This window comes from Tinamus guttatus, unplaced genomic scaffold, assembly GCF_059628265.1.
Source record: "Tinamus guttatus ecotype Peru unplaced genomic scaffold, ASM5962826v1 Tinamus_guttatus_pri_ptg000515l, whole genome shotgun sequence".
Taxonomy (NCBI): Eukaryota; Metazoa; Chordata; class Aves; order Tinamiformes; family Tinamidae; genus Tinamus; species Tinamus guttatus.
The window spans coordinates 1023011-1035284 of NW_028289049.1; the positions used below are offsets into that span (position 1 = coordinate 1023011).

Below are 12274 nucleotides of genomic sequence, written 5' to 3' on the forward strand. Positions count from 1 at the left end.
ACCGATCAGGTCCCCTCTCAGCCTTCTCTTCTTCAGGCTGAACGGGCACAGCTTTCTCAGCCTTAAATATGCAGCCTCCATCCTGCATATTTATATTTTTGTCAAAGAAAATACCATTGCACATAAAATATTTGCAAAACATTAAGAATTTATTAATTTTCAAGTAGCATGGAGTGTAAAGTTAGTTATTGTGTTTCATCATTCTCATTTTAAATCAAGCAAATCTATATACATGTTTTCAGGCATCTGTATAAATTAAGCAACCAAAGTCTGGAAGACTGTTCTCCTGGTTACACACAGTATTTCCAGAAGCACTCGGAGAGATTCCCACGTTTCTTGTACTGTTTCCTGTCCTTGGTCAACAAGCGGCCCAGCAAAGCAATTCGAGGGTGGCTTCCGTAGAAAATCTGAGGTCAAGCAACATTAGACAGGTTATTGTTGGGTGGTGAATGTGGCCCCTGAGTGCTCATGTGGGCCCATACACTGGCTGTAGAACGAGAAACTTCCCGTTGCACGCAACTGTTTAGATGATGTGCTAAAGCTAATCCAGCTCATCTGCCTCTGTGCTTGATTTAGCAGACCAGCAATTAAGAATAATGTGTCTGCATTTACCTAATGATGATCTATAACAAATCTGTTAATATTGTGTGGCCCATGTTGTAGTGGGGAAAAAATGACAAGCAGCAAAGACTGGCTGAGGCCTGCTGAAGCTGGAAATTGGCATTTATTTGAAGGCATTTTATTGGAGAGGGGAGAGTACTTGGGATTTCTCAAATGAAATACTCTGCATTATATATTTTTTTAACTACATATAGTTCTTACTAATTTTCTAGATATGATTTCCTGCTTAACTTATTGTTAGGTGATTCCAATTTCATGAACTCCATGTCACACTTTAATCTACACTATTTATGAAGTTTGTGGATCTTAAAGGATGTTCTGATAACACTTCCGTGTAGTTTAAAATATTGGCTCTTAATTTCTTATTGAAGTGATGGCTGGTCTTTTACTTACCTCTTTGATATCTTCTCCTGGGCTGTGGCTGCTGCGACTAAGGCCTGGGAGAGGGAGACATAATGAAAGGTTTTGTCATTTAGAAATAGTGAACATACACCAGTCATGCATGTATACTATGATACTGTAACCCAGCAGAAGATTTCAACTGGAATATTGGGAGGACCACGTGAGAAGTGTTTTTGCCACAACACAACACAACACAACCAACTCTTGCTGTTGCATGTTATTCCTGCTGGGTCTGGGACTCTGGGGCTGGAAACTGTACTGAATCTTCAACAGGCCTTTGTTACATCTGTGGCCCCAAAAAATCATTTACAAGTGAATGTCGGTGCTTTTTAAGGGGTAGGTTATACAGTATTTGTATTGCCTACTTACCTTCTTTTAGGTCAATCTTTGCCCCATCCCAATGGCTTCCATGTCTAAAGGAGAAGTCATCCTGACAGCAAAGGCTTATTCAATAAAACTTCCTCCCAAGATTCAGGCTCTCACCCACTATGAGGTAGGTGAGAGCACTATGAGCTTCCCTTTCCCTACCATTCAGTTTCTAAGGATGTTTCTGTTTTCCCGTTGTAGCTTGAAGCATCGTTGTTTAGATAGGTGTCATTGTGGATGACTTTGGTCACACCTTTTCATTTTTGTCCCAAGATGCTTCATATTTCAAGTGGGAAGATGTTTCTGTTTGAAACTGAAGAGGTTTTGTGTGGGTATATGAAGCCCCTCCAAGTTGTATGTGTCTATTGCATGTAGAGGTTCTATTAACCAACAAGGCAACTTTTCTGGCTGGTACTAAGCTGCAAACACAGCTCAGCATGTTTCCCAAAAGTTCTAGTTAACCAACAGCTGTGTTTTTCCTGCACATGATAGTGTATTCCCATAAATATCCTGGAGTTGGGATAGTACATGTGTGGATGCTGGGCATGCAGTTCATTACGTTGCTGCAGTAAAGCCTCACCTGCTTTGTTGTCTTCAGCTGGTGTGCCCAGGAGCTCTGCTAGGAACTGAAGCAGGGAAGTGCTCCCTGGGCTACCAGCCCTCTCCAGATTCAACCTGGAATCTTCATTGTCTGCATGTGGAAGACGATATAAACAGGCATATGGTAAGAACCTTTTGCTTTAGATTCTTTTTTTTTTCCCCCCATATAAAATGATTTCTGATTAGGTCTGTTGGCTGTATATGCTGAAAACTATCAGGAAATCACCAGTCACTCATCATTATTTAATGAATGTAGAGAGGGATATTTTTTTTTCTTCCAAAGCTTTGAATAAAGATACCTTCCTGATGTTAGTCTCCCCAGATTCTTGTTTATCTGGTAGACCTTTCTGTTAAGAGAAGCTTCATATTCAAGGTGTATTAATCTGCTCTATTTTCCAAGTATGCAATATGACAAGGAAAAAAATCAAATGCAGGAAAGCTTAAAATAGATTTTTGACAACCATGCTTCCTGGGGTATCTTTATCATCTGTCTTATTCAAAAGATATATCAGCACAGATATTATTACTGAAACAACAGATTGCTAATACCTGGTGGAATTAATTTCTATATGCATAGAGAAAGTAATTTATCATTCTGTGGCAAGCCCGTATTCTCAAGGCATGTTGCCAATAGAAGCCCTTACTTGTGTTCTGTGTGAGCTAACTAAAGTCTTTATAATCTGAGCTCTAAATTACATCTTTGCTAATAAATAGCAGACATCCCAAATAGTGAACAGTGAGAGGGAGCCATTAAGAAATTCTGATTGCATAGATTAGGATAATTTGCAGTTATATTTTCAGCTAATACTGCAGAGTTTTAGCAGTCCTTACTTGTGAGACTGGATTAGACTGTGTGACAGGAATTACACAAGAAAAGATGCTATTGAAAAAATAATTTTACATTGCTTCAGATACTTGTTCTGAAGACATCTTATAAACCTTGGACCTCAACTAATGTTACTTTCTCAGCGGAACAAAAGGACTGCTGAAAATGACAATGGGAATTTCACTGTAAGTCTGAGTAAGAAATAATGTAACTTCCATGTGCTTTGTAAAGACAATTCACATCTTCCTTTATACGTGTATTCTTTTTAACCCGAGACAGTGTTAGTGGACAACTTTGCTTTAAAATAAAATAAGTCTTCTGTATTGGAGAATCCTACTTCTGTCATATTGAGTGTAAGGACTCTCTTTATTAGCAAAGAAGATTCAATAACTCTAATGGATGCCTTCATACAAATGCATTATATATAAATGGTTAGAGACAGACTGTTTGCCCTATAATGTGACAGATATTACCAATAATGAGTCATAGCTGCCGGTAAATGCAAGTTAAATAGTGGAAAGCTTGAGAAGATGCTGGCTTAGTGAGCACAAGATCCAAGAAGAAAACTAGGGACCGCTGATACCAGTAAACCTGTGCAACAAGTATTTCACCAGCAAAGCAAGTTATCTGACCCCCTTTTCCCTTCTTGGCTTTGTAAGAGATTTTAGTTTTGGATTCACCTGTTCTTTCAGAACCCACTTCACAAAACTATTGCAGCACATGTGATTTCTGATGATAATAGCCCTCTGGATTTCTGTGCTTTTTACAGAGCCATTTGAGTCTTGACTTTAAAGTATGATTTCAGACTTCGAGGACAGTAGAGATTTATTCTTTCACCCATTGAATGGAATCTGCATTAGTGTAAGCAAATAACAATCTCATTGCATAGCTGTTTTTGCAGCATAAGGCAGACCGGCCTATTCTTGATCTGTAAGTAGGATTGTATTAATTTTTGACATAGGTTTCTCCTTTTTTTAATGATAATTAAGCAAAATGTGGGTCCTTTTAAAGTGTAGCAAGAGCTAAGACTGTACAGCCAAGTTTTCTTTAAATTGCCTTGTATCTATTAATGCTTCCTCAAAGACAAATATTCAGATGCATATTCAGTGCTGCAAAGCTCAGATACTTTGTATCCTGGATTTGAAAACAGCGACAGGAAATATTTAGGGTGTCCAACCTCCCCGTTCTATAATGCTAGCACAAACCAATAACAACACTTGTGCTGCTGGTGTTCTGAAGACGTACAGATTATGTTCTTCCTACAGCTGATCAACATAGATAAAAGTGCCTTCTGAAACAATATCTGCTTTTCCTCTGACTTTCTTCCCCCATTCCCTGCTAAGCTTTAGACCACTAAAAACAAAAGACTTACCTGAGAGCTGGTAAGACATCTCACTGGTGTTGATGATGGGAACAGATAAGAGAGGACAGGAGAAGCTGATGATAATGAGACAGCAGAATACCAGCTTATGCATGGTTGCTGTGCTGAATATATTTTGTCTTTGTCAACCCAGAAACTCGGAACTTCTGTCTGACTGGTGCCTCTGCTCCCAGTTCCATCCATTATATAGCCGTTCATGACCTCATAAATATCATTATGTTCTCCCCCCCGCTTTCAAAAAAAAAAGTGATGAATTTATTGCCCATTGATTCTAAATGGAAACTACTTTGCATTGATGTAATTTTTCAAGGTAACAGTTCATAGACAATAAATTTACTGTCTTATTGCTTGGTGTACAAAATGGATATTATATCAAACCCAGCACAGTAAAGTTTATAAATCTGGCATAAAAAAAAAAAAAAGTAACTTGCAGTTATAAATCATGAGTTAATGAAAGGGTCAGACATTGGTTGAAATGACCAGGGCACTAAGACAGCTGATATATGAGCCTTAGCAGGATTGACGCAAAGCATCTGATATGAAATGCACTTTTTTTTTCCTCTCCTTTTCGTGAGATGGATGGGTGTGTTGTTATGTTGCATTTGTGGTATTTGTGCCAGAAGAACTTAAAGGAGAGAAGGGAGTTAAAAATGTATAGTTAATTAACAAAAAAAAAAGTTACTGGACTTTTTTTTTTCCTATCTCTCCTCTTTTTTTCTTTCTCTCTTGTAATTTTTCTTGTAGCATTTTACATCTATTTATTTGAGAAGGCCTCTTTCAATGTAGCCCTAGAGAATTGTCTTGGCAGAGGAAAGTACAGCTTCCATCTGGAGACTCGCTTGATGCATATAAACTGCTTTGATCAGTATTAAACGTGATCTCTCGCTGGACTGGAAGACCCTTCGCAGTTCCACTTGTCTACTGTCTTCTGTTTGCTTTTTGCTTTTATTTGGTGCTAACATCAAGACTACCACATATAATGTGTAATCTTATAACTTCCGTCTTTGTTTCCCCCCCTCCATGTTTTATGTATTAATTCCTTCTCTTTTCACCTCAAAGTGCAAGAACTTACTGGACTGGATGCGCATCTTCATTCTCTATGAAGCCTCACACTCAACTGTATCTACATAGTTTAAATTTTAAGAAATGCGTGTTTATGATATTTTCCTTTCCTTTAAGTGATGAAAAGGTGACTCATGCTCAGGTTGGTGATAAATAGAAGTTCAGTAACTTTCTTCTCCACCTCTCTGAATCAAACTTTTTATGCACTCAAATGCTGTTCAAAATACTATGATACTCCCAATATTCTTTTCCTATTTTTAATAGCATGATAATTGTAAATTGCATTAGGAATGAGTTTATCTGCTTTCTTTTTTTTATTATAGAACATGATAGAATATGAAATTGTGAATAAAAAAGAAAATGTATAATGAAGATTATTTTTCATACTGTAAATTCTGCAGCTCCTAGAACTATTTTAAAATTAGCAGCATCAATAACAGTTTCATTTCCATTGCCTATCTAATTCAAAGGCAACAGGGTGGGTAGGTATGTGCACGCACATGTGCATACACACGTGTGGTCCCGAGGAGCTGTGGACTCCTCTTCCTCAGAGATATTTGAAACTCAACTCCATCAGACCCTGAGCATCCTCATGTAACTTCAAGGTTGGCCCTACTTTGTTAGCAGGGGCGGGCAGAGACAACCGACCTCCAGAGGGCCTTCCAGCCTAAACTTTCCATCATCCTGGGAGGCCCAGGATTGGCTCGGAACATATGCTGTAGGTGTCTGAACTATAAAACTCCTTTCTCTGATCTACTCTTTCCTGAAGTTGATGAATATGACAAAAGAACTTCTCTGAAGAATTAACCTAATATATTTTATGTGCTCCATTCCCTGTGCTTCTCTCTGAGAGAAGTAAGTAGCTAGAGAGGAATTCTCCCTTCTCATCTGAGTCATGCAACTCTTCATTCCAAAGCTGTGGATAGTAATTAGGTCTGATTTGATGCGTGATCTCACTGCTGGTGCTGTATACTTGGCACAAAACTTCTCCTTCAGGGTACTATCAATGACAATGGCATCATCAATATTTGCTCAGTGCATCCTCCAAGGAAAGCTAATGAAGCACCCTTCACAAGCAGCTTATGTCCTTTGTCTTCTCACGAGTAGGACTCAGCCTCTTAGAGCAATCATGAAGTGCGTCATGTGGAAGTTTGGCAGCATACCCACAGCTTATTGCCTTTACTCAGATTTGAAGTTGTCACTTAGTCTTTCCTCCACTGAAATGTCAAAGGCATTTTCCACAGGGGACAGTGCATACGTCATGAGGCAAAGCCAAGAAACAGCTCATCCTAAACAAAGGTTCAAATCTCTCAGTTCATTGGGGAGAATGGTAAATGTGACTTGCAGTTTGAAAACTTGAGAACTGATTTGAAAAAAAAAAAAAAGTGTTTTTCCCTAAGATAATAGTTCTGGTAAAATTTAAATCCTATCAATCCTAATAGAAGTTGTTTCAAGGAAGGTGCTTTAGTTTGAGATAGCAGGACAGACAGTAGTCTAGAGAGATTGATGAGCAAACTGCATAGTAGTTATACATTCACCTATCTTCAAAATTGTCTTTAATTATCAGAAGAAACAACTGTTTTTTGTTTATAGTGATGACTCATAAAGAAAAAAATTGCAGATAAACCAGTGGAAGTTTATAACTTGAATTTACAAACTATCTAGCTTCTGTATTAAATAGGAAGGACAAAATCTGACCCATAATGCAAAATTTCTTTCCCCTCTCTTAAAGCAGTTTATGATAACTAAGCACAAGCTTAATATAATTCGCATCCAGTACTGTGGCTGTTGCTAAAAGAAGAAGCTACACAGAAGTCAGCTCATGATTTAATAGTAGTATATGTGTAAGGGACTTTTTGCTGGAACACAACTTTCTTAGTTTTAGTTTGCATAAAGCAATGTGAGTAGTAGAATATTTTTATATTGACAATGCAAGTTTAGATGAATACATTACATATACAACCAGCGTTTTCTTGAATTTTGCTAAACTTTCTGTCTCAGCATCTCATGTCAGTGAGTCCCTCAGAATGTTTAAACACATATACCTAGTATACCTAGTAGCCAGTCTAAGAGGAAAAACTATCTGTAATCCCTTCAAGGGACTAGCATGTTGTTGGGGGTGGTGTTGCCTATTGTTTTCCTTTTTTCCTCTCCTTGTTGACCTAGCAGAGTCTTCATTAATACCTAAGTTGTTAACTTTAACTTAAAATTTCTTGCTGTAGCTAAGTCCACTTCGTTACAATGACATCGCTGTGCAGAGGATAGCCTGTTGGGAGACCTGTGGATCAAAGGAAGACCCTAACTGTAACTTGGGCACTTGCAGTTAACTTCCTTTTTCCAAGATGCTCATTTTTCCTCCTGTGTGAGAAAGGTAATCTAGCATTTATGGTGTATATTCTTTATAACTTTATATCCCAAAGTAGTGCTATATGGTATATTTAATTACACACGGTAATGTGTCTATTTTGAATTTGTCTCAAAGTTATTCAAGATGTGAGTGATGAACTTAGGTTTTCCTCTTCTGTGGTGGGCTGAAGGGTGTGCATGTCTGCGTAACTGGATGCATATCTCTGTATAAATGAAAATGGTAAGACTCTAAGTCTGTCTAAAGATATTTTATTTTGCTAAGTAATTGGCAAGTCACCTAAAGCTTTTGGACTAGTGCACAATCACAGCTGCCAAAACACTGCTTCTTTGTAGTATAGTTTCCATTAGTTTGGCAGGAGGGGAACCCCTGAGTTTTTGGCCCTGCTGGGCTGGCACACTGTAGTCTAGGTATATTCTTCAAGTGAAGCTTGACAAGCTGGTCCTTAATTCTCCTGTCCATAAAGCCCTGCAGAATTAACAAATTAAGCCTAGGCACTGTCTAACATGAAAGAAAGTAAGCCTGGCATGTCTGGAACTGGAAATATAGCACATCAGTATCTTTTGGGAATCAGATTCCATGTAATGCAGCCACTAGCAGAGGAACAGAGACCAGATCTCAAAATAAGGTTTGTTCCTCAAAAAATGTCATGGAGCTCTGACTATGCAGTAAGGGTTTGTTTTTAAAGGTGAAAGTAGATGGTATAGGGGAAGAGGAACCCTTCCGCGGTAAAAAAAAAAAATGAAACTCCTTCCTTATTTTCTCCCTCTCTCCCAAAGTATCCCAAATAATTTGTTCAAGCCTAGTAAGAAATTGTGGTCTGGACAGCAGAAGAATAAAAATGCCTTTACCTCATCTTTCTAGTTAGCACTCCAGACAGACAGGAGTGCAGAGCAGGCTTGCTGAAAGGCATAGGCTGCAATCCAGCAACTGTCCGTATTTACACTCGCATTTCATCAGACCCAGGTGGGGAGCAAGCTGGAGATCTTGCTTTCTTTGGAGATGCATGTCTGTTTCTGTAGCACTGCTGCAATTGTAATCAGCAGAAGTTTCCAGTCTGGGCATCCTTGGTGCAGAGAAGTACAATGAGAGGCATTTTGTAGGCAAAGCACTGAATTATAGACACCTTCCTGTAACCCAGAGTAGTCCTAAACTAGCTGAGATTCTAGTCAGTGTGCTGAACTCTTTTTTCCTGCTGTGGGAATGGGTGAATGGAAAGGACTAGTTTAGGTTAACATAATTTCCTCTTTGATTTTCTGAACAACACTGAATTTTCCTTAGATAGCTGCATTTAAAAAGCCAGTCATTGTGCCTTGGCCGGTAGTGTGTGTTTCTTTGGTGCAGACTGCATTTCAGAGAAAAGAAACATTCTCTCTTGCTCATGCTGGTTTTGTGTCTCAGCATCCCTCAGATTTAAGGGATTCATAATTAAATTATGAAGGTGGCCCCAGAAGGTGGCGCTGAGAAACTTGCTGAACAAACCTGGAGTGACCAGGGAGCAGATCTTAGGGAAGAGGGGAGGCCTATTTTTTATTGTTCTATTTATAAAAATATTTTACTTCTCTTCTTGTGCACACATCCTTTCTCCCCTGAAGAGCTCTGTTCTCTCTCCTTGCAAATGGATTAAGGCAGATCAAGAGTGCTAGCACAGGACCATGGACAGGGAATAGACAGTGACCCTGGAGCCTGTCAGTGTCCTTGCATGTGCTGCTGGAGCCCATGCGGCTGTATAGGCACAAGACAGCTGTCGTGCTTGTTACATGAATGAACAAACATACAGAATAAAGCTAGGCTAATTATCTTCTATCTCTGTAAGAAAATAGATGTTTTGAATAAACAGATCTATGGAGTTTAGCATTGCTTCCTGCTTCCCTTCACCTTTGAGTACATAGGCTTTTTGTACAAGTTATTGCCTGGGAGCTGCCCAGACAACCATTTGTCTATCTGAGGATTTTGGAGAACACTTTGCTTTGATATACTTCTGTCTCTTAAGTCTGCAAATGCCATTTTGGAAGATAGTACTAAGGAAGTACCAGTAGGGAAGCAGCAGTACGCTTCTGATTCTTCCTTTTCTTAGTAGGTTGGGGCGGAGAGCATAGATTCTTCGGGCTTCAGGATTTTTTGCAAGGCAATATAGTTTTGAACCCTCTCCACAATTAGAGGGCAAATATCAGGCAGTTCTATAGAAGCTCAGTACTTGGACAAGAGCCACTGACTAATTAAAGAGGCCTCATAGTAATCATTATCATTTATCTATCCTACTTAGGCATAGGCATAGCATAGGCAGCAAATTAATGGCTCACAGAGGCTGACTAATTTTGTTCTATACTTTCCAAGTGCATAATCTGTTTAATTCTTCACTACTTGAAATATTTCTGTTAATTAAATGGAATCTCTGCAGACTCCATGATTCAGGTTTTGGGACAAATTTGTGTACTTACTGGGGGGAAAGTTGGCCAAGGTCTCACCAGACAACCTAATGCTTAAAGCATTTCTTTCAAGGTTATTGTGTAAATGAATGAGTGTTTCCTGGCAGTCATCCACACACAATCTTCCCTTCACTGTTTAAGAGATGGATTCCTGTTTATCAAAGAATTCTTGCTACAACAAGTGCTAACTGATTTTCTCAATGATGGCTGGCTGACTTTCTGATTGATCTTGACTAGACTGGAAGTCAGTCCCTGTGGAAGTTAGTGATAAATAAAACAGGGTCTAACCTAGAGTTAGGAAGTGGATGTCAAATCTTTGGCTTCTGATTTGGTAAACTGAATGTTACGTGCTACACTGGAGTTAGGTAGTGAGAGCAAAATCCTTTCTTGCAAGATTCTCAAGACAGTTTATAGTGTAGGGTGATTCCTAAGAACAGTCAATATTTAACTGCTTCATCTGATTGCTTCGTGTGAGTTTTTTAAAGTAAGGCTAGTAACGGACATTGCTAGCTTGTGATTTCTGAGCAGTCTGGAGAATAGATAAGAAAATAAGAAATGTCCACCTGTGTATGGAAGTGTATGGTTTCCATATTTTGAAATGTAGAATTCTGATGTGTATCACAAGGAAAGGGCATATATCTGATGGGTTTGTTCCAGCACAGTTCTGTTTCTTCTCTTTCTGGTCTTATTGCCAGTTGACCAGCTTCTTCTAAAGTGTGGAAGAACTAGCTGGTTAAGGACCACCTTTGGACAGCAGGAGATGAAGAATTTGGAAGAACAGAGAACACCAAAATTCTCCTCAGCAGAAAGCAACATGTAAGTTAGTTTTTAGATGGCCTTTATGTTCATGCTCTCATTCCATGCATATCTCCATAACTCCTTAAAGTCAGTCCTCCTTCCCTTGGCTGGAAAAAGCGATGGGGAGGTTTTGTTGGTAGATTTTATCTGTGGATATTGAAAGAATTTCATAAAAATATTTCTTTGTTAACTTAAAGATAAATTATCAACTTAACCTTTCTATCAATTCTGCTCCCCCCACCCTGCAATCTTTTTCTTTTTTTCCAGAAAAGCATCGAAGGGGGGCAACATAATCTAAATTGTGGTTTCAAGCTGACTTAAACAGGTATCTTCGACACTTATTTCAGTTTTAAAATGTCTTGTTTCAGTTTAGATTACATGGTTGGAGAATAGCTTTAACAGTATATCTTAAGATAAACTGTAGTAAATCATCCTTAAAGTAAATGTGTTTGCATGGGGGTTTGCACACATTTAATCAAATACAATTAGTTTACTTTCCAAATGTAAACAGGACAGACAAACAGCAGAAATATGCGCTGATTTCAGGTGTTCATCTGTAGTCTGTTGCTTTAAGTGGCATGAATCCAGGATCTAGAAGGAGAAATAAAACTTAGGTGGTATCGTAACAAACTCTTGCCAAGTTACAGTGAGGACAATGGCAATATCCAACAGTAATCTTTATGGCAATGAAGGATGTAGAAGAACACACATGTGTTTCTGACACACAGCTGACATGCAAAATAGCTGTTAATTGGGCTGGAATGCTTCCTTTGACTGATTCTGAAGAAAGTAGAGAGCAGGAAAATACATAGTTCTGATTTTTTATATATGTGTATATATATATATAAAATCAGTATAGCAGGAAAGGCTTGTTTGTAAGTGAGAGGGAAAATTAGGTAGCCCTTAATGATAGAACAAGACTTTATAATTTCAATAGTGACATTTATCTTGAATTTATATGTTATACAGGCCAGGTGCAAGTCCTGTGGTACAAATAATCGATCAAATAGATAACTTTTCCTACGTATTAAGAGTGAATCATTTCCTATAGAGTAATTTGTGGGTATGGTGTTAGTATCTGAATGACTGTCAGAGAAGGCCACATACTAGTTGTATTTTAGGAAAAGGTAAGTTGTTACGTTTTTCAAATATAACATATATGCCTAGCTTCACCCAGGGTGAGCAATGCATAGGAGCAGGTATTATTTTCTCAGTTCTTTTAAACAGCGTCTATTCCATTAGAAAACTTTGTGAGCATTTCTTAGAGGGATTTTTCTGTATAATCCACGTGTTTTCTGGGAGATTCTTTGAAAGACCAGTTCTCACTAAACAGTAAGCATTGTTCTTGCTTGTAGGAAATAGATATGCAATTGGAGCATCTGGAGAGAGAAGAGATGTTGAAGCAGGAGGTATCTGAGGAGCAC

General features: G+C 38.5%; 1 protein-coding gene across 1 annotated transcript; it reads right to left on the reverse strand.

Moving 5' to 3' along the window:
* Nucleotides 1-247: 247 nt before the first annotated feature.
* On the reverse strand, nucleotides 248-4290 carry UTS2 (urotensin 2). Its single transcript, XM_010215074.2, has 4 exons — nucleotides 4188-4290; nucleotides 1970-2080; nucleotides 1015-1058; nucleotides 248-407 (listed from the first exon to the last, which is right to left on the reverse strand). The coding sequence occupies exons 1-4, from the start codon at nucleotides 4288-4290 to the stop codon at nucleotides 291-293; spliced, it is 375 nt and encodes a 124-aa protein (XP_010213376.1). The 3' UTR covers nucleotides 248-290.
* Between the last annotated feature and the right edge of the window lie 7984 nt (nucleotides 4291-12274).